At 38.7% G+C, this 20,500-nt stretch overlaps 2 protein-coding genes across 2 annotated transcripts; both read right to left on the reverse strand.

Moving 5' to 3' along the window:
* Positions 1–13,126: 13,126 nt before the first annotated feature.
* On the reverse strand, positions 13,127–15,077 carry LOC149674077 (uncharacterized). Its single transcript, XM_089840009.1, has 2 exons — positions 14,258–15,077; positions 13,127–13,780 (listed from the first exon to the last, which is right to left on the reverse strand). Exons 1-2 carry the CDS (start codon positions 14,651–14,653, stop codon positions 13,538–13,540), a joined length of 639 nt encoding a protein of 212 aa, XP_089696135.1. The 5' UTR covers positions 14,654–15,077; the 3' UTR covers positions 13,127–13,537.
* A 2,518-nt stretch (positions 15,078–17,595) lies between these two features.
* On the reverse strand, positions 17,596–19,623 carry LOC149674078 (carnitine O-acetyltransferase-like). The gene has a single exon (XM_089839928.1). It carries the CDS (start codon positions 19,621–19,623, stop codon positions 17,800–17,802), a length of 1,824 nt encoding a protein of 607 aa, XP_089696054.1. The 3' UTR covers positions 17,596–17,799.
* Positions 19,624–20,500: the final 877 nt, after the last annotated feature.

The raw sequence follows: 20,500 nt of genomic DNA on the forward strand, positions 1-20,500 counted from the left end.
TTGTCTCGATGCAATGAAATTAATTTGTCGGGTCAATGCACACAGGGACTGAATGAAAAAAATTCAATACATAACACAACACCAGAGTATAACCGGATTGAGTAAGCGACTTCGGAGAAGAACGAGAAGAAAAATGAGGACAAGACATAGGTATAGTCAAAATGGCATTAAAATTTCAGCGTAAAGAGTGCTGAGAGACTGGTCGAGGGAGAAAAGATAACTCCTTTATATCAGCTAACCTCGAGAAACATTTCTATTTTTGGCATCCCCGTATAAAACCCATACTCATTCCGAGCGACATCTGTCTACAAAACTGAGAACTTGGGGCAAAACGTAAAATGAAAAAGATGGATGCTAAAGGGAAGGGAGTAGAAAAATCTGCAGGCCCAGAAATCGACGCTGCAGGCGGTAGGGTTGTTGGTGGTGGAATTCTGGTCCATTTCAGCATCCTATTTTTCTTTCTCCATCCCATAAGGAAAATACAACGCTATTATAACCTCCAACGTATTGATTAGTATCCCTTATAAACAAACGAATTGCGGGGGAGTTTGGTAAAAGATAACTACACCTACGGCAAACTAAAACTGGAATGAACTAATTTACGAAATCAAGAAAAAAAACAGCCAACGTTGAAACAAGCGGGAAGCGGAGACAAGGGGAGGAGTTGGGTTAGTTCAATACTAACTAAGCCTTTGTCAGTATTGCTTCTATTTTATTTAAACAAAGAAAGGGAGCCAAGCAATTAAGCTTTTCCCGAAAACCCGCATCCCAACGACGACAATACATGAATAATTTATTTTATTTTTTGTTTCCCCCCTCATTCTATCTATTCTCATCAGCGGGGGGGTTCTCTATACTCGGGGGGGTAGGCTGTAACATCGAAAGAAAGTACGCAATTCATATAGAAAAACCTATTTTCCCCTTTTTAAATTTTATCCCTACTTAGATTGCAACCGAATAAACATCCAGGCGGCGCTGATTCTTCAATAATTTCGTCTCAAAATCAACCCGAAAATTTGTCCCAATACAACCGTTCAATACGTTTAAAACTACTATACTCCGCAGCTAAGCCTAACCGAAAAATAGGCTTAACACTATTTGTTTCTATGGAAGAGCGAGACCAGGATGAACCGTAGCTTCAACACCAAGTTTCGTTAATAATGAAAGAAAAACCGGGCATCCGCTTTCGTATCTACGATATAATTTCTGCACCGGAATGCACCGCAGTCTCTGTCAGCTACTGTACGGACTGGGGTGTATAGGACCCCGGCGTTTTTGATTATTAAACGATTGCGCATTTCGAATTAATGGGTTTTATTTTTAAAAGATTGGTTGACAGTTTTCCCCAAGGGAGGGAGGGAGGGAGGGAGGGGAGGAAAAGAGAGAGAGATAGGAACGAAATCTCACCTAGTGGACGGCCTTATCAGTTGGCTAATGATATGAGAGAGAGAGAGAGCTTTACGCAATTTTCAGATGATGTGAAAATATTTTGGACGGTGATGGCCAGGGCGCCAAAATAGGGATATGCGGGGTGGAAAAGAGGAGGTTCTGCTTGGTTTGTTAAGCCTCGGTCTTATATTTTCGATTAGGCTTAACGCTTCGCTAAACTTTTACATACACAAAACTAGAATGCATGCCTAACGAAATGCGAGAACAACCACGGCGATTACCGTGCTTATATCAATCAAAATAGGAGTTTAGAATTGTATTTTTGTTAAATATAATGTCTAAACTAAAGCTTAGTAATATAATTAACTTAACGGTATAGGCCTATAGGCTATAGACGTGGCATGCAAATTGCAAGATGAAATAGGTCACGTGGTTTTAAGAACCGTTGTCGAACCCACGAACCAAGGAAACATGAAAATTAATCGTTTTAATATTGCAGACAAGTGTTTTGGGAGAGCCGACTTACAGGCTGAAACTCTTCCATGTATTTCCTACCAGCCCCTGTAGAAATGTTTTACCCGCTGAACACCACAGTTCGAGCTCCTTTAATATTGCAGATGGATGAGTGACTCAAAATTGAAATATTCATTATTTTATAGGAAATTTTCAATAAAAAAGCAAAGAAGCCATTTATTCTACCCTTTAATTTTAATTCAAAAGGAATATGAAAGCTTAAATTTAGTGTGAATCACCTAATTACTACATTTTGACACCCATGTTTGACAGATATTAGGGAAAAATAGCTCTAGTAGTTACCTTAACAAAAAAAGGGCCATAGCGATACCGTCACTCGCGTTTTGATCCCGCCCCAAAATTTTAATTGCCTCCCATTAAGAATTTTTAAGGAATAATCTCCAGAACTTGGTCATACTAAGCTACTTAAATACGAACGAAACCATCTCTAAAAGTCGAATTTTCCTTTTTTTTCTGGTCGCTTGTAAGCATTGGCTGTCAGCTTAGGGGCGCGGTAATAGTGACTCTAGGGTATTAAAGCTATATAGTATATGGTAGGAAAAAAAGGGCCCTGTTATAGTATATAGGAGCTAGTTTCAGGCCCTAGTGCTTAAGGCTCAGGGTCCAACTCCAAAAAGCCCAAGCTCTCCAAGGACGAGGTGGCAATATACTTATAAAACTCGCGCCATATATGTATAGGAGAGCTGCGGAGAACCCATCTCTTATTATCCCTCCTCAAATAAGTTTCTAAAGAAAACCCATAAAATTCTTTTTCTATCTCTCGTCTTTTTTGAACCCAAAAAAAAAGCCAAAAATAGAGGGAGAAAACTACACCACAAACCAGCCTAAATTGTCACCACTATCAAACGTACGCTTTACCCTTCGTTAATCCACCAAACATTTCCCAGGAGACATTGAACGCAACATACTACGTAGAATTATAAGTCCGAGAAAGGTTTTTAGGCCTATTATTTATCTCTCTCTCGTAATAAGAGAACTCCTCCTTTTACTACGGTTAGAAGTTGTAAGTAATAACCGAGCTGAAGGTCATACGGTTCAAAGTAACCACCACGCATGCTCCCCATTTCTTTATTTGATTATTTCGCGTGTATGTATTTCTATTACTGTTGAATCCATAAAAAGCGCGGTTATGGTGGTAGAGTTCTTAGAGGCATTGACAAAATGTATTTTCTTGTTATGTAAGAAAAGAGAGAATGCTGTTGTCGTTATGGAATTTTTTTTGCGCCTTTTTGATGTTGACATGGCACCAAAATAAGGCTCTTACAAACAACCACGGTGTCAGGATTGTATCGCGGAGTGAAATATGGTGGGGCAAATATATAGTCTATATTCGCATTGCGACTCAAAATTAAGCCTAATTATAAGAGAATTAGGCTTAACACTGACGTTATAATCCGATTTACGTCAAGGCGATCTATATTAGAAAATTTAGGCTAAGGATTAACTATAAAATTAGGCTTAACGTTAAGCCTATAAATTATTCATCAGTTATAGGGCATGCGCCGTTAAGGAGCGTTGGAGCGTCAGAATTTCCAAAATTAGAATTTAGTAATTTTGATTATGGATATATAATGCTCGTAACCTATAAAACCTTCAAAACAAGTCTTGGAATATAAAATGAAGGTGTTCTCGCTCCGATCCTGGCGTAAATATAACAAAAGGAACAGGTTTGCAGGTACGAAGCCTTATCTCTCCCACAGGCAGGTTCATAACCCCAGAAAATAACCGGATTTAAAACTAATTAAAACCAGACCCAAGGTTTCCTCCTCCCCCCCACGCTTTTGAATTAGAACCTCACGCGAAACGCAATTATCAGAAGTAAATAAGCGTGAAATAGGCAAACCATACCCCGTTTATTTTATGTCTATAATAGCCAGCGAATTTTAGGGGGACAGAAATTCCAGCAATCATTTAAGTTCTGACTGACTGATTATCAACTACCACCACTTTACCTAGGAAGCTGAAATTATACAGGTAATCAATAAGAAAGATTTTAAAATGAATGAGATGGTGGACAGAAATGTAACACACATTTCAACCGACTTCATTGGCATTTAGTACTACCATCAGACGCATCCCATGCGCCCGTTGGGGCATTTTTATCACTTTTAGAACCGCCATTTTAAAAGATGGTGGCAAATCGAACTCAAAAAATCCATAAAGTCGTCTATGAGATATAGGAAACCGGGATCAAAATATTAGCGAAATCAGTTGAAACGCGGTTCACATTTCTAGCTGCCATTTTTCAAGATGGCCGCCAATAGAAAAAATCTTTCTTAGTGCGTACCTACCATTAAGAGTAACGTCAATGCAAATTTACAGCCTTCTGTATGAAGTAGTTTGGACTGGGCGTTGATTATCAGTCAATCAGGTCCTTACTCAAACAAGTAACAAAAAAAATGAGCTGATGGGCAACGCCAACACCGGGTCCCTTTGCTCCTAATTACTTTAAATGATAATCTACTTCTGAAGAGTGCCGCTCATTTACGGCAGCCGCTTCTATACCTTTAACGGAATTATAGCCGCAGATTAATTGAACCTTCTTTGCATCCCCCCACCCCCTAATTCCTATATACTGAAAAATTTTAAAACTCAAGGTGCAAAACTTTTGAAGAGAAACAATTTTCAAAACTCTCTATTCTCTTTAAGCGTATAGGTTAAAATTTTAAAATTCTCGAACAATAGACAAGGAAAAATAAAATATATGGAACTGAAGAATCTCTTTTAATTTGATTTCCACGGAGCGTAAAGATTGTAACTCGCAATTATGTATTTAAATCAGAAGAATTTAAATTTTAATTTATTCCTAAATAGTTCAACGGAATTAGTCAACCAATATATTTAATATTACGGTTGAAAGGCACTAAAGTTTGAAGTAAGGCAGATTTTGGTTTTAACATTTGTGGCCGAGATTTTCTAAGAAGTGCATGGACTGAAAAAAAACCTTCTTAACGAGTATATATTAAGAAGGATGTTGACTGGGACAAAAAATTTTTTCTTAGTTGAGTAGCTTAACTTTGCAACGAAATTGTAACTAAAACGGTTTGGGCTATACATAGTTTTCAGACTATGAAGATTGACTGATACCATTTACACCAGGAGACCATGTTACTTTATACCGCATTTTGTCCGCCAAGTAGCCTGGCCTCCTGGTGTAATTGATATCAATCCTCTTGGTCCGAAAACTATGTAGAGACAATAATGAATCAATCAGTCCGCGAGAAAGTAGAAACTTCTACTTCAATAGATATAGAGTGAATTCAAGAAAAGATAATTTGACCTTATCCATAAGGGGTCAGAGTTCATGATATCATAAGTTTATAAGATATGTTTCATAAGTAAGTCACTACCCATACTTCTTAATGTTAGAGGCTTAATGAGAGCTAGTTCAAGAACGACGTGAGAATTGACTACACTCAGTTTTGCAGTCCATCCTCCTCTTTAGTCTGTACTAAGCCTTTGACAGGGCCTCACTAGGCGTCGCTATACAAGAATCTATGACGTTTCACCTACGTCACTTCATGACAAGCTCTCATTAACGAGTGACGCACTTATGGAACATATCTTATAAACTTCTGATGATACCTAAAATCCCGAAAGTCAAGACGATTTCGTCAATTTCAAGTGATAAAATCAAATTAAATTGAAACGTATAATAGCCGTGAAAACATAGTTACAAAGTTTCTCCTCTAAGATTAACTAACCATTTATATCGTTCGTAAAAGACAAAAGAGAATGGCGCGATAGCAGCATAGGTGTATGGGAAGGGACAAATACCTATAATGAGCTCGCTTAGCGAGGACGCAACTGCATGCATCCTATATAGTCTGGGCCTAAAACCTATAACGAAAGAAGAAAAGGAGGAGGTGGTAAAATAGTTTCTATCCACCCCTTTAGTTTCGGATAAGACGAACGCCCCGCACGGAAAATTCCTAAGAGTGTGACCGTCCATAATGAAATATCTTTCTCACAAACGACTCCTTTCTAATGATTAGTTACAACCACATCCTTTAACATAAATCCTATGAAAAGAAGCAGCCATCTAAAAGGCTAGCCCAAGCCTTTACCACCGCTTCAAATTCAAAGTGAAAAATCTCCAAGAGGGTGTCCTGATTTGCCTCTATATTGTTTCTGGGGGTCCAGCGAGAGATCGGACATTACATTTAAAGAAAAGCGTGGTTTACAATGCCATTATCATCGGGAAAGAAAGCAAAGTTTCTGGAAATTGTCCAATCCCTACGACTATGGAGGAGTACGGGCATACTCGCTTGATAAAGTCTCCATGCTCCTAACTATTTTCTAATACGAAGAGACGAGGCTTAGAGCTTATCCATTCGCTCGGAAATCGTGTATGGAATTTAATAAAACGTGGGTGGATTAACTAACCACCCATTTACCGCTTATCATCCATTCCCCGTACATTCCTCCGTTACCTGGGTTAAGGCGAATGTAGTTTAATATAGGGAAGAAACTAACCCGCCCATAGCCTCTTGGTTCGTTCAGGGATTGAAGATTGGTCGGGAAAGAGAGGTAGATGAAACGTATATATAGAAAATCAGCTAGCTAAGGCCTACTCTGTCCATACACCTGAGAAGAATGAAGGGAAAATACGTAAGGATGATAGAGGATAACAGGTAACCACTTTCCGCCACTATTCGTCGTACCTGAATGGTCGAGACCGTTCCTGGAAGAGAGACTGAGATTCTTTCCAAGTTTCCACGTTCGCTCTATTCTCCGTCACGTGGTTGCTATGGTTACCGACCAATGGGATGAACGGCAGCGCGTGACACTCTTAATAAGGGGGCTCAACCATCCCCCCTTCCTCCTCGCAATCCCACCTTCATCCCTCTACTCGCGCAAATCGATAAAGAGACGAGTTCGGACTTCAACGTATCACGAGGATGTTGCCTAACTTCAAAGTGTGCCCACTTAGTAAAGAACTGAATTTTAAGTTTCCGAGTATGGTTCTACAGTAAAAAAAAACACGCGAATTTCTCTTAATCTTCAAATACGTATATTGTTTTCTACAACGGCGATTATTTGTAAAAGTATTCAGTATACCCTACCTGGAGTAAAATTTGACAAATAAAACAGCGTGAATATAAATTGAACAATCGCGTGCGTGCATATAGACGCTAATGGGCCGTACACTTTGTTTACAATGGCTTAAAATCAACCACGCGCATGACATGGTTTAGTGAACTTTTGGGAGAAATAACCTATTTTATATTTCATATTACTAAGTGGTAGAAGCGATTTAAGGTTTTGTTATTTTGTTCTGGGGCAATAGAACAATTGGCGTATAGATAAAGAAAGAATGGGGGGGAGCTACTATATACTTTCGTTCAAATCGCGATCTGTTTATGGTCGACGCAGTCTTAATCCGAACTAAACTACTTAGACATAAAATTTAGCCTATCGAAGCAGAATGAGTAGACTAATAAGGAGGGGGGGTAAGATTGTAGCGCTATATCTGGTATATATACATATACTTGGTCAAGGCTTAACATCTACCATAACCTGAAATGGCATACAGGTAAAGTCTCGAGATTCTGAAGATGAAAGTATTACGAAAGATGAAAAAAGTAAAAAAAAAAAAACTTTGTTATTAGCAAAAGTTCACGAGGGTTGAAGGAGTTAGGACTCGCGCGCTCGAGCTAGGCCTAATCAATAGGACGTAGTTAAATTAGAAGAGGGGGTGGCTTCCCTCACCTAAAGAGTTTCGCGGAACACCCGCCTGTATTCCTATAGAAGTTAGAAAACGACGAGTAAGCGAAATGAAGAAAAAAAAAACGTTTTTTCCGCTCAATGCTCGCGAGATCTCACCGACCCAATAAAACTCGTAATAACGCGTACCAGTATGATTAGAAAAAAACCCCAACTGGTACAGCCAAAGGCTATATTTGCCTTTCGTAGCTGTACATTCCACTGTACCTTTTCTAGCCAGTGCCCTGAAGGAGGTTGAAAGTTCAATTTTGGCGCGTGAAATAACGGAGAATTCATAAAGAAAAGAAAAATGCGAGAAATTAATTCCTGGATTATTTTTCTTATGATTTAGAATTATTTTAAGGATTGATATAAAATAATTTTACTCTTTCCTGATATATACCGTTGGTTTTACTTATAAATTAACAGAAGTAGGGGTAATTAACAGGGGTAATGTCTGTGGCCAGGGTTTGTTATAAGCCTATCATCTGGTCTTTAGGATCACATCAATATATCAACATAAAATGGCAATAAACAGACGACTTTGACCAACAAAGGCAGAAAACTTTCAAGGGGACCTTTAAGAAACTTAAGTACAAGTTTTCCTTTGAAGAGTGAATTTCAAACATACAGCTAGTGAACGAACAAAAGGGACGAACACTCATCCTCTTTACACCCCATCGGGTTAATTTCAGTACCAACCCCCCTTTATCTAATGATAGCCTTTAGTGTCAAAAAAGTTTTTCGCTGCTTATAGGGGGTCGCGAATTAGTTCTTTGAGCTAATTATTAAGCCTCGGTCTTCCTACCATACCGTTACGAGCTTAGAAAATTGCTTAGCTGGCTTCACGGTATATATATTTTTTGCTCGCACCAATACTATACTTCAAAAGATTTTTCAAAAGAGTAAAACTATACAAAAAAAGGGGGCTGGGTTCGATGGTGAAAGTGCTTAGGTCTTGAAGCGCTAAAGTGGTTAGGGTATTTCTAGGACTGCGCAGGGAGAAGAAATTAACAGGAGGGGTCAGAGTGTATACGAAAGGGGATATACTCTAATTAGTCTTTTTAAGATTTGAGCTAATTACTTCCACGTTCCCCCGGTACAAATTAGTTCGTACTAATTGGGAATCTAGCGTTCGTAATTAGAGGGTATACGCGCGGGTCTTAGAGTTTTTAGTCAAGTACAATAGGTTATATAGCTCGTACGCGCCGTGTCATCCCAGTTTTGATTGCCTAAGAAATTTGCACCAATTTACAACCATAGCAGAATATTACCGCGTTCAATAGACAATACTTGACCTAAGGGTAAACCTTACGTCTATTTAGTGGAGGAGGACCAATTAAATGCATCCTCATTATGAGTTCAATCCAAGAGCCGTTCGCCAAGGGGTTTGGATCGACATATGCATACTCGAAATCAAATCAAATCAAGAAATGTTTGGCGAAATCGTCTAATCTTTGACGAAATAACAAAATTCTTCACGGTTTTTTTTAAGGTCCACGCGCTAGTACAACCTCTCTGGCACTAGCACCGATTACAAACAAGGCAAATATAAAAGACCTATCAGGAAACATGGAAACCTTACGAGAATCTGAACTCCGATTGCCCATTACATAAACGAGACGCCAAAACAGAACTACTTTTCCTCGCATAAATGTGAAAATATTACGCCTCTAAAACTTCAGAAATGAAAATAATTAATTCCAGCAGTTGTTTTTAAACCCGCGTTTCAAGTGGACAAAATGACGCCAATAAAACACCCATTCTAAAAACTTAAGCGAAGCAATCCGCAGTACGTAGCGGCGTGGGTACCAGATTTTCAATCAAGCTACGTCACCTCGAAACTTGGTCGAGTACGAAAAAGAGGTACTTGATGCCAAAAACGGAAATATACGGGAAGAGGAATAGGAGAATAGGGAAAAATTTCATATAGCCGAAAACCCCCAAGACCGGATATTAATTCTTGGGTAATATCTTCCGGCGTCCCTGTATAAGCCCCCTTTTCGAGGAGAGCTAGCTCATTCCATCCCTTTTTCCAGCCTCTAACCATCCCCGCCCGCGCATCACTCGAGCCAAAAGGATGGGACAAATTTTTCTCCTCATCTTTTCCAGCATTCCCCGCAAATATGTCTTTCCCTATATTATCCCCGTCATATCATTGAGGAACGAATCATTTTTTCTTCTTTTCCTTTTTGCAATTTGAACTCGTCTTTACAGAGCTTCTACGACCGTAATATAAGCCATCGGAACAAGTCACAAGATGTGTTAAGATTTGTCAGTTATTTTGGAAAAAGGATCAACAACCGAAAGTTTTAACGGCGGTTTTTTGGTTGGCACTATTGTAGCCAATTATTTTGGAGTTTATATAATCCGTAGTTGAAGTTTATCATAATAAAAAAAATGTATAAGCTTTTGTATTGTTATAATACATGAAAAATCCGGCTTAATCTGTCTATCTGTCTGTTAGTAAAGCTCAAAGAACGTTTAGCTGGCAAAATATGATTCGAATGGCTTTAGTAATGGTAAGACAGCATTGGTTAGAAGACGAGGCCTGTTGGGCTCATTCACACTCAAAATTTCCCATAGAACCCAGAATACTTATCCTCCTACCATCCTTCATGGAGAAGCACCATGTATGTACAGAGTGGTGACCTTCGCCGGAGACCAGCCTAACGCGTTAGTGTTATGCAGGGAATATATGTAAGGGATTTACAGGCGCATGGAGTGAAAATATAAAGTCATAAAATTTTAAAGTACAATTTAAATCATTCATAATTTAAGCGCAGATCCGTCATATGAGGGGGGCTAACAAGTATGAATATATTTTTTAAAATGCGTATACGTAAGCCCTACAGCGCGAATGTACTAAATAATTACAAACATTTTGGTAAACGTATATTTAGTTCAGTTAGAATATTATACTAAATTAATTGAAATTCAGAATTAAAATGGTGTATAGAACCTTTTAAGTCATACGCATACATTCTCCGCTGTTTAAACTAACTAAGCGATTAATTTACCTTGGGAATTGATGTACCCCCCCCCCTTAGTTATATAAGTCTTAGAGCGGCGTACGGTAATTTAATTTAAAATTTTCCTCAGTATTTTGCCAACGTCAACACTGAAGCTGTCTGCTACGTGGCAGTGGGTTTAAAAGTGTTACAAAAATTAATGGACGCATCTAAGGACTTTACCTATATATATAAAGCGAAACCCGAGTTACGTTAAGCCTGAGCAAAAATCAATGTTAGAAAAATGGTCCAAGGTGCGGGCGGGGGCGGATAGGGAAGCTCGCTAAACAAAAGCTCACTAGGTACATATATATAGGGAGATCTGGTGGGAGCAACTTTAGCCTTCAGTCTTTTCGGGTAGGCAATAGCCCACGTATACCCTACACCTATGATTAATCGACGTTCCAGCTGGGATTTTTGAAAACTTAAGCCTTGGCTATAGAAAATCGCCAGCAGCCCGCGGTGTTTCCGCTCTGAGGAGAAAACGCGGGAGAGATGTTCTCATATGCCACCGGTCGATTACAACGTCGGCCATTTTGCCCCTACCATGGAAGCTTCGCGTACTTACAGTTTACTAGATAAGATGGCTGAGAACAGCAATGACTAATACATTTAAGACGTTATAACGAAACGAAATTTTCTATATTCTACGGTTGAAGTTAATTTCAATTAATTACGTATTGCCTTCCAACATAATAGAAACGCTGTAAATTTGTAAATCACTTGGCACCTTCGAAGCGTTGTTGCTTCAACCACCTCATCTATAGAAAGGTTTGGGGGGGGCATTATAAAGAGAAAAATATTGTTTTACAGTAAACTTTGGTTGATTTTAGGGTATCGGTGCGAACGGGCTTTATTAATATATACTGGTCTAATTTTTGTTTAGTTCGTAGCTGCATCATAGCTTTCATTACATTTCTCTTTAGGAAGGATAAATTGGGTTTGGTGAACGAATTTCGCGTAGTTTTCGGGATTTGTTCGTTGTGTTGGTATATACTCGTACAGGGGTTGATGGGGCAAAAAGGGGGAGAGCCCCATGGTTTGGAAATTCTCCCGGAAAAATGCGAAATGTCAAAAACAGACGCGCCGTTTTAAAAATAAATGATTTTTCGAAATGAACCCCTGGCGATCATTTCTCAAACTAAATCACGGGGGTGAACTTTTGGAAAAATTATATTTTACACCCCCTTCTCCCAATATTTCTTCAATTTTTGACCTCCGGAGTTTATTGGAAATATGTCAGTAACCTTATTTTTTCTTCATAAATTTCAAAGTTAAAGTAGTTCTTTAAAAACTTCACTAGGCCTTGGCACGCAAATATGCAAATATCAATTTCCATTACTTATTAGGCCCGAATTCCGAATTTGGTCTACCTTATTATACCTTTTAAGACTCGACCATGTTAAGCCTATTACGTAACAAGTACGTTATAAGGGTGCAAAAAAACTTCCCTTAAGCCTTACTTGCGCACGAATGCAGTATATCCTAATTTTAGTTTCTCGCTAAGCCTAATTACCCTTTCCTTTAGTACCAAAACAAGGATGCTAATTAAGAAAATAGCCTACACGCGTTTTGATGATAATCGTATGATTAATTCATGAACCGCAAATCACGTCGAATATGATTTAAGCTAAATTACCACCCGTTAGGCTTATATTTGTACCCAAAATTTCTCCAAGGCTAAATTTACTGGTGTGCGTAATGCATTTAGGTAAAGTGGGAACGATGGGATTGGGAAAAATATTAAAAAAATGTCGTAGCTCTTACTTTAAAGTCAAAGTGGTTGGCTAGATGCGTCCTCTGGATTGTTTTTCATCTTCGTTTTTGTTTGGAAAAAACAGCAAAATATAAATTGAATTCATTCTCGCTCGACGTAACGTTCAAGTCCTCTTTTCCAATCTTCCGTCCGCCATTACGCGATTTTAGGAGTTCGTAAGGGTTTTGCGCGCTGTTTCGCAAAAAAAGGTGGGAGTGTTTTTCCGGTTGCCCATCGCGACTTCCTTGGCCACTCCTATTTTCCCAATTTTATGAGCCTTTCCGTCCTCAATTTTCCAACGTTGGGTCCCAGAAAAGGGTTAAAATATGGAGGACCCGAGATGTAGCTAACGGTTTTCATTGGACGGAATTGGGCACATAAATTTACTAAAAGGCGGGAACAGTTTCCTCGCATGCATAACATTTATGGTGGGTCTTGTCCAGTACAAGAAAACCTTAAGAAAATATTTTCTCGCAGTGAGCATGACCACGTTGTCATCGATTATTTGAAACTCGCGTGCAGACGAAATGCGGGAAACGGGTGCGTCGTATTGAGCACCATCTAGTTTAGGTTGGTACACCGGTTAAATAAATGCCTAAAGAGGTAAAAAAGTGGTTTTTAAGTTACTACGTTGAACATTTATGACATTTACATATATATTTACAATAATTATGATATAATTTTTTATAAAAGAATGTTATTACAAAATATTTGAAAGAGTGGCGCGTTATTCGTACACACTAATCGATTCCAAAGAAAAGGCGCGATATTTAACAGTTTGAAACACCCGCGACGCGAATCACTATGGCGTTCGCCTGTTACTTTTAGCCGATTCTAAGGAACTACTGCTTTGACTGTCTTTATTTTCGATTTCCGGTAAAACAACCGTAGTTGGGATTGTTAATCTGGGCATTCTCGGGTCGGATAGGTTGTGAAACATAGGCGACAACATTGGTTGAGCGAATGACCTCCCTAAATGGCTATGAAACGGTGATGACGCGGAAAAAGGTGTACATGGACAGTAAGGCCCAGAATTTACAGAATCAACCGGTCTAATTGGTTGCGTCCCGGGTGGACAGGTGAAAGGAATCTGAGATAAAATACTGGAATACAACCAAATTTTCAGTCAAATGAAACAAAATTAAAGTGTCTTTACACACTTAGCTGAAAAGTGCAAGCGATCAGCGGCGTGTGAAGAAGGCATGTTGAGAGAACTCTGTCCATAGAGATTTGCAACGGTATTTCGAACGATATTAGGCGATCGAAAGAGGCTACTAGAAGTTACTTGAGGGCTCATATCAAGCGATCGGAAACGCCAAGCGTCTTGTAATAGTTGCATACGGGTTAATTTTCGCCATTTAGCTCTGCGATTTTGGAACCAAACCTAAGCACCACAGGTATTCGGTTCAGAACGTGATAATTGAAATATATCAAAGAAAACAGAAAAGGTTTCGAAACTATACAAAACAAGCCCTTCTTGTAAAGGATGGACAATTCAAAACGAAATTTTTTCGCGAAAGACACTAAAACGCTCACAAAGGTACCGAGGGCCCAAACAAATGAAAAAGCTATAAATACAGAAAATTGTAATTTTATAGAATCGACATCGCTGTACAAACTCAATTTACGATAAACAAATTCAAACATTCTGGGTGAAAAGATCACAGAGTACTTCTTGGATAATTAGGCCTACAAACGATGAGAAACTTGTTAGAAATTTATGGATTCGGAAGCTCGTAAACTAAAAAGGACGTATTTCGAAAAACAAATAGGAGATGCAGTGCAAAGAGTATGTGCGAAAATCAAACAACAATTTCGAATAACACTGACATAAATAACACGTTGCAAATAACAACTAAACCTGAACTCTAGCTTCGGACAAGTTGATTTTCCGAGCAACATCCTCCCTGAGAAAGACGTCAGGATAATGCGTCCTTTGGAAGACGGCTTCCAACTCATTCAACTGTTGAGGCGTGAAAGTTGTACGGTTCCTTCGCTGTACATCCAACAACATTGAAGCAAAATCAACCTCAGTTCGTCCTAAAATCTGACCTAAAACTAACACTACGCACCTGAGGTCTTCGAGACAACATATAACCATCGACGAAAAACTCAGTGGAAGTTGCTGGTGAAGTACCACCGGAAGCCGATGGTATCGAGGACCCGAGAAAATGTCCCGCCATCGTTTGTAGGACATTAGGGAATATCCCAGGATCATCAAAAGTTTATATAGACAAAAGTGTCCCCAACAAAACATCACGTGGTACAATACATCGACCAATCAGAAAGCTAGTTTTCCCAGCACACCCGGCCCAAAAATGAATAACCATTGCCATGGAAGATACGTAGACAAGAGGAGTCGGAAAGCTAGGCTCGGGCCTCCGAAAGTATCAAATCTCTAATATCTTAGTGAAGAGAGTATTTTGTTATTATGGTTAATGTAAGTTTCCAAATTTGAACAGATTGAAGAAGATCTAAGAACAGGGGAAAAGGGGGGGGGGGCTTGCAAAAGTTGGTTTCCAATTTTAGGATGGAGTTTTCGGGGATTTTTTTTATTTCATACTTTTGTATACCTTTATTATTTCATTTGGAGAGGACCCACTTTTCTAATCAGACTCATTTTACTGATGAAAAAGCACAAAAGATACTTTCCACCCCACACACGGCTTTGCTTCATTTAATTTTCTCATCCCCGCATTGGTGGAAGTCTCCTATTCATGCCTATCAGAAATATATTACCCCAAAGCTAAGAATTATAAAATTAGCTACAGTCGAATGATTTAAACTAATTTATTCAACAAAATTTATATCGATTCTTCCCTGAATCAGAATTCAAGTAGTCGGTGACGGTGCGAGATTAAATTAAAAACCAGTACTTAACTTCTATTTAACATACTTCTGTAGTTACCTTTGATTCAAGGGGCAGGAGATATCCCACACATGAAGTAAAAAAAAAAATAAGATGAAAATAATCAAGTGATATTTTTTGTGTGGATACCTCTCTTTGAAAAAGACCAAGAGAAACCTACAGCTTGAAAAGAAATTCTGTTCGAGTAGTAAGTGGTAATGAATAGAGACTTGCAATAAGTACGGGTTTCAATATATTTTCCCGCATTTTTAAAGGTTAACCCGGATGAGTCGAATACAAGTTATTAGGAGATCATTTTGGTCGAATTAGATAATTGATTTCTACTGCTATAGACGGCGATTCTTTTGTGTCGATAGGGTTATCCGGTTTCGTTGATGAAGCTAACCGGTTAGGGAAGGGTGGCTAATATTGTAGCTAATGTAATTAAGCTTAATTAAAATTCAGGTCCGCAGCTAGAGAACCTTTCTTTCTATAATTGTTTGAGGAATACTTCATAGCATAGTCAACATCTTGCCCCATTTTTAAAATTGCAGAAATTCGAGGGACAAATAACTTAAATGATTAAAAACGATCCCTTTGCCTGGTTCTGGTATCAGGTTCTGTATAACTATGCCTGCCATAAGTCATAGAGTATTAGACTGTTCTGAAACAGGGGTGTACGTACATAAGACACAAGTTAGGGAGTTTGGCTACTAAAAGAAACACCCCGACATTTACACGAAATCCCGATCGCTTCACGAGAAATTTGAAACTGGCGAGGAAATCACGAAATATTTTAATAAAACGCGGAGTCTCTGAAAAAATTGCAAAATCCCTGACGAAATTACAAGATCTCTAACGAATTCGTGGTATCTTCGAGAAGAAATCCGAAAATGCAATCACGAAATCCCAAAGTCATAGAGAAAATCACGATCCTTCTATTGTAAATGTGAAAGTTCGTAAGTGTGGGTGTATGTTACTCGATCCCGCTTTAACGGCTGAAAGGATTTTGATGAAATTTGGCAGGCAGGTTGACAATAACACAACCTTGCAATACATCGAAATTCTTAATAATATTTAACAAACTTCTTGCTTACTTAAATTACTTATATTTATATTAAATTATAAATTTTTAAGGGATTACGAAATCTTGGTGAAATCACGAAATCCCGCGCATTTTTTTCGAGCATGTCTTTCCCCTCGTAAAAATGTTTCCTCCACACCCTTTCCTCAAATAAAACTGATAAACATAGTGACGAATTTAACTCATAAATGCACTACTCTTATTAACCCTTTAGCTAAAAAAATCTTTTATTTTCTTTCATCCTCAATTCTAAGAGATTTTGCTTATATTTCCAATTTGTTTTAAAATGTTTTTCGACACCAGAGAACCCAACCCAACCCGCGCCATTTCAATCAGGTCTTTGTTTCGATCAAAAATATGTTTTGCCCGCCTCAATCTAGCAAAGGTGCAGGCACGGGATGGGGTCAAAATATCAATCTGAGTGAAAGCTCGGTATCAAATTCACCGTTCCTCGGCTTGATTTGCATCAAACGATATTGTTACCTAATGCCACTAGTAGCGAGGGTCTACCGTACTAGAATCCCCTTACCATATCCAAGGTAGTCAATTTGACTAATGGATGATGATATATTTTAGTCTTAATAAACTTCTAGGACAAAATCAATCTATCTAATGATATTCGTATTATTAGCAAAGTAAAGTAGATAAAGAAATTACCGAATTAATTGTAGGATAAAGCGAGTTTATTTTAAAGTTTTTCTTTTATTAAAACTTAGGAAATATAATGAGAAAACGTTTATGGTGTAGTTAAAATTTAATAAAATAATACTTTTGGCTAAGGATTTGAAAGTTTTTTCATGCTTGAAAACAACTAAAGAGTAACGCGCTCATGGGAAATTTCATCTTCCTAGGCAAAACGGTTTGAGCTGGGGCGCTGATTATCAGTCAGTCAGATAAACACATACAGTAGTGCATTGCGGGCAAACATTTCTACAGGGGCCGGTAGAGAATACATGGAGGTCTTTGCCCCTACACGTCTTCTTTTTACCAAGAAACCTCAAAATTAAAAGCCCGGTAGAGCCGGTCCGGTCTTTACTTCTCCTTTAAATTTTTCCTCCATGCCCTAGTGTTACTAATATAAATCGTGCAGTTTGGTCAATTTCGGTAACGAATTAAAACTGCATAGTGCATACGGAACGAACAAATATATATCAAATTTCTCAAATATACACAAGATTCTTGAAATTATTTCTACTAATGAATGGTAGTATCCTATTTTAATTAATATAAGATGCTTTTTAATAATAAGAATAAAAAACTGATTCAATTTATTCATTTTTAAAACTATTATAAATTTTAATTTATATTGCAACGGTACAATATTATTAAGGGTACATGTTTTTTGAAAGGTACAAAATACAACATAGTGTATAATAATAATTAAATAATAATTTGAGGAGAAGTAAGGCAGTTAAATAAAGTTATCACGGAGTTTTACATTTCGATTTATTGCTTCGCGTTATATTTCGGTTTACAATTTGGAGCTCTGGGTTTGCAGAAGTACATCGTGCATCTGCATTAAACTTGTCTCCAAGGCGTCCCTAAATTCGGTCGATTTAGTTTCTGGACTGCTGTTAAAGGCCGAAAGTCCAAAATTAATTGTCTTGTTTCGAGGATTGTAGCAGCATCCATAGCCATTGGGTACCAGAGGTCCGTAACACATCACCGCGTCATATTTCGAAGGTACTTGACTAGTGGACAGTTTAAAATGACTGCTAATCGTGTATCCGCTATCCAAATAGAATTCCGGCACGTTTAATCCGGCTTCAATGGCGACTTTCTTCAACCCAAGCAAAACACGGTCGACTCCTAAGCCATTAATGGCATCGAGCGTATATTTCTTGTGAGCTCCAATTGCGGTTTTCAATAAATCGGCTTTAGTCTTAACCGGGGTGTCATTTTTGAGCATATGCTCGCAAAATTCCTTCGATTCCATAGAGGTTGATCTGATTGTTTCGGTACGTCCGTGCAAGAACCTCCTGCTCGAAGCGGATTCGTAAGTGGCAGCCACCTCGTTGTGGATTCGATAGTACGCCAATTGAATTGCCATTTGGATAAAACTATCCGGACTTTGCTTTTGACTTTTGATGAAATCTTTCCCGTATCCTTTAAACGAAAAGCAATGAAGGTCTAAATCTTCAATCAAAGCTTGTAAATCTTCATCCGCCTTGTTGATATCCGATAGGGTTTCATCAGAAAGATCGAATCTAAGTTTGCGTGGCTCATTAACGTTGACAGCGGGTAACCACGAATTTCCTACAGTTTTTTCAATGTATTCTATGATGTGATCCATAACGGCGACAACGGGTGGGCCTTCGGCTGGTGTGTGTTCGTACGTCAACCCTACAAGTCCGGCCTCGCTAATTATGAACTGGACCGTCTTATCGTACCAGCGATTTCCAGCATTCGCGTTCGAACCATTACCATGAAGCGACATTAGCCCTCCTTGGGTTCTGATACTGTAGTCCCCAGAATCAAGCATTGACGGTGCATTATCGAGGCAGACAACAAAAATTCCTCGTTGAATTGTCTCAACGGATTCCTTGTTAATTTTGCTGCTGCACAACGTTTTGTACGCCTTGGCCCAAATATCTCGATGTTCCGTTGTGAGAACGCCAATAGGGTCTTTGCGATGTTGGGATTGTTCCATGACAACTAAAAGCTGGCCTAGAATCTGGCTTTCGTTTAGGGGTCTACCATCATCGTCAAAAACGTCAACTTCAAAGAAATTGTTGTTACGAACAACAATTATGTGACGTGGAGGAGGTTTAATCCTAGATTCCTGATAATGTTCCATATTATCACATTGCTTTTTAGGTATACGGCAAACCGAGAATATCTTTTTGTACTGCGACATATCCAGGGGGATTGAGCCGGCCATTTCTGGGGTCAATTCATCATGGTCAACCATTAGCTTAAAATCCAACGCGGCGCATATTAATTTTGAAGCGTATTTCAACTGATCCTCAGTACTGCCAAACTCTTGTGCCGGGAAAATTAGACCGGGACTAGAATTAACAACAAGTGGTTCCCGAAACTCGAGATAAGCGCTACGAATCCAATAATCGTAAAGCCAATTTTCAGATGTCTTAGCCTTTTGCTCTAACAAGGCGTGCAACTTCTCGCCAATCCCACCTGGTGACCCGAAACGTTTTACGGCTTCTGTAGTTTGTTTAAACTCTTCTTCGGTCACCAACGGTTTTACGGATTTCAAGTATTTTGCTAAAGTAGGTTGCAATGGAGGCACGGGAAGTCTCCCTAATTTATTTTGATTGCTCATCATTTGCCCCTTCATTTCTGAGCCAGTAAATGATGAACTGGTACTGTATAATACATGGTTGGACAAACTCGGAGTGAGTTTCAGTTTTAAGAAGCATGCTTGATGGTTATTCGAGCACAAAACCCTGCCACCATTGGATAACGCTTTAAAGAATGCCATAACCACTTGTAATATCCCGAAGTATCAGAAGCAATTATAACTTATTACCATCGAATGACACTAAGAGAACTTATGATTGATAGTTTCCTATAACTCGACGAATGTATTTACCATATGCAAAGAAGCGATGCCCCTGACCTTCAAGCGACTCAACCTTACAAGTTACAACACGTCGCGAAACTCGCGAAGTGCAATGACTTCAACGCTTCGAAGCAGAGGGTGAAACAGACGATAAAAGTTTTCTACAATATATACATGTAAGAGTGCCGCCTGCCGCGAGTCCGCGACTTGCGTAAGATAAGACAAAAACCCTAAGTGAAGCCCCGCCCCCGTGAAGCCAATCAAATTATCCGCCACAAAAACAATGACAACAGGCGGAAATTTCGGAAAATAGGCTTAAAGCATAGCGGCTGAAACGTAAAAAACTAATTGCGTTTAGCTTACTTTTTACGTTGATTTTCGTAACTTATAGGCTGGTGGAATCCCTTCAGAATGTTTAACCACGTAAATTTTTACTCCGCTTACTATAAATTTACGATAGTCTCGTCATCCTCATTGTTTCAACTTTCAATACTCAATTATGTGGTCCATCGCATGATCACGTGAATAGCGATTTTTGTTTCCCGTTGTTATATTTTATATGGGAGGTTATATCAAACTCGTTTAAAACTGCCTTCTTTACACTAAATCTAACCTAAAACGCGTTACACTGGAAGTCATACTGATACACACC

The sequence above is a fragment of the Phalangium opilio genome, unplaced genomic scaffold (assembly GCF_054372755.1).
Source record: "Phalangium opilio isolate 3A_F unplaced genomic scaffold, DU_Popi_V2 ptg000048l_1, whole genome shotgun sequence".
NCBI lineage: Eukaryota > Metazoa > Arthropoda > Arachnida > Opiliones > Phalangiidae > Phalangium > Phalangium opilio.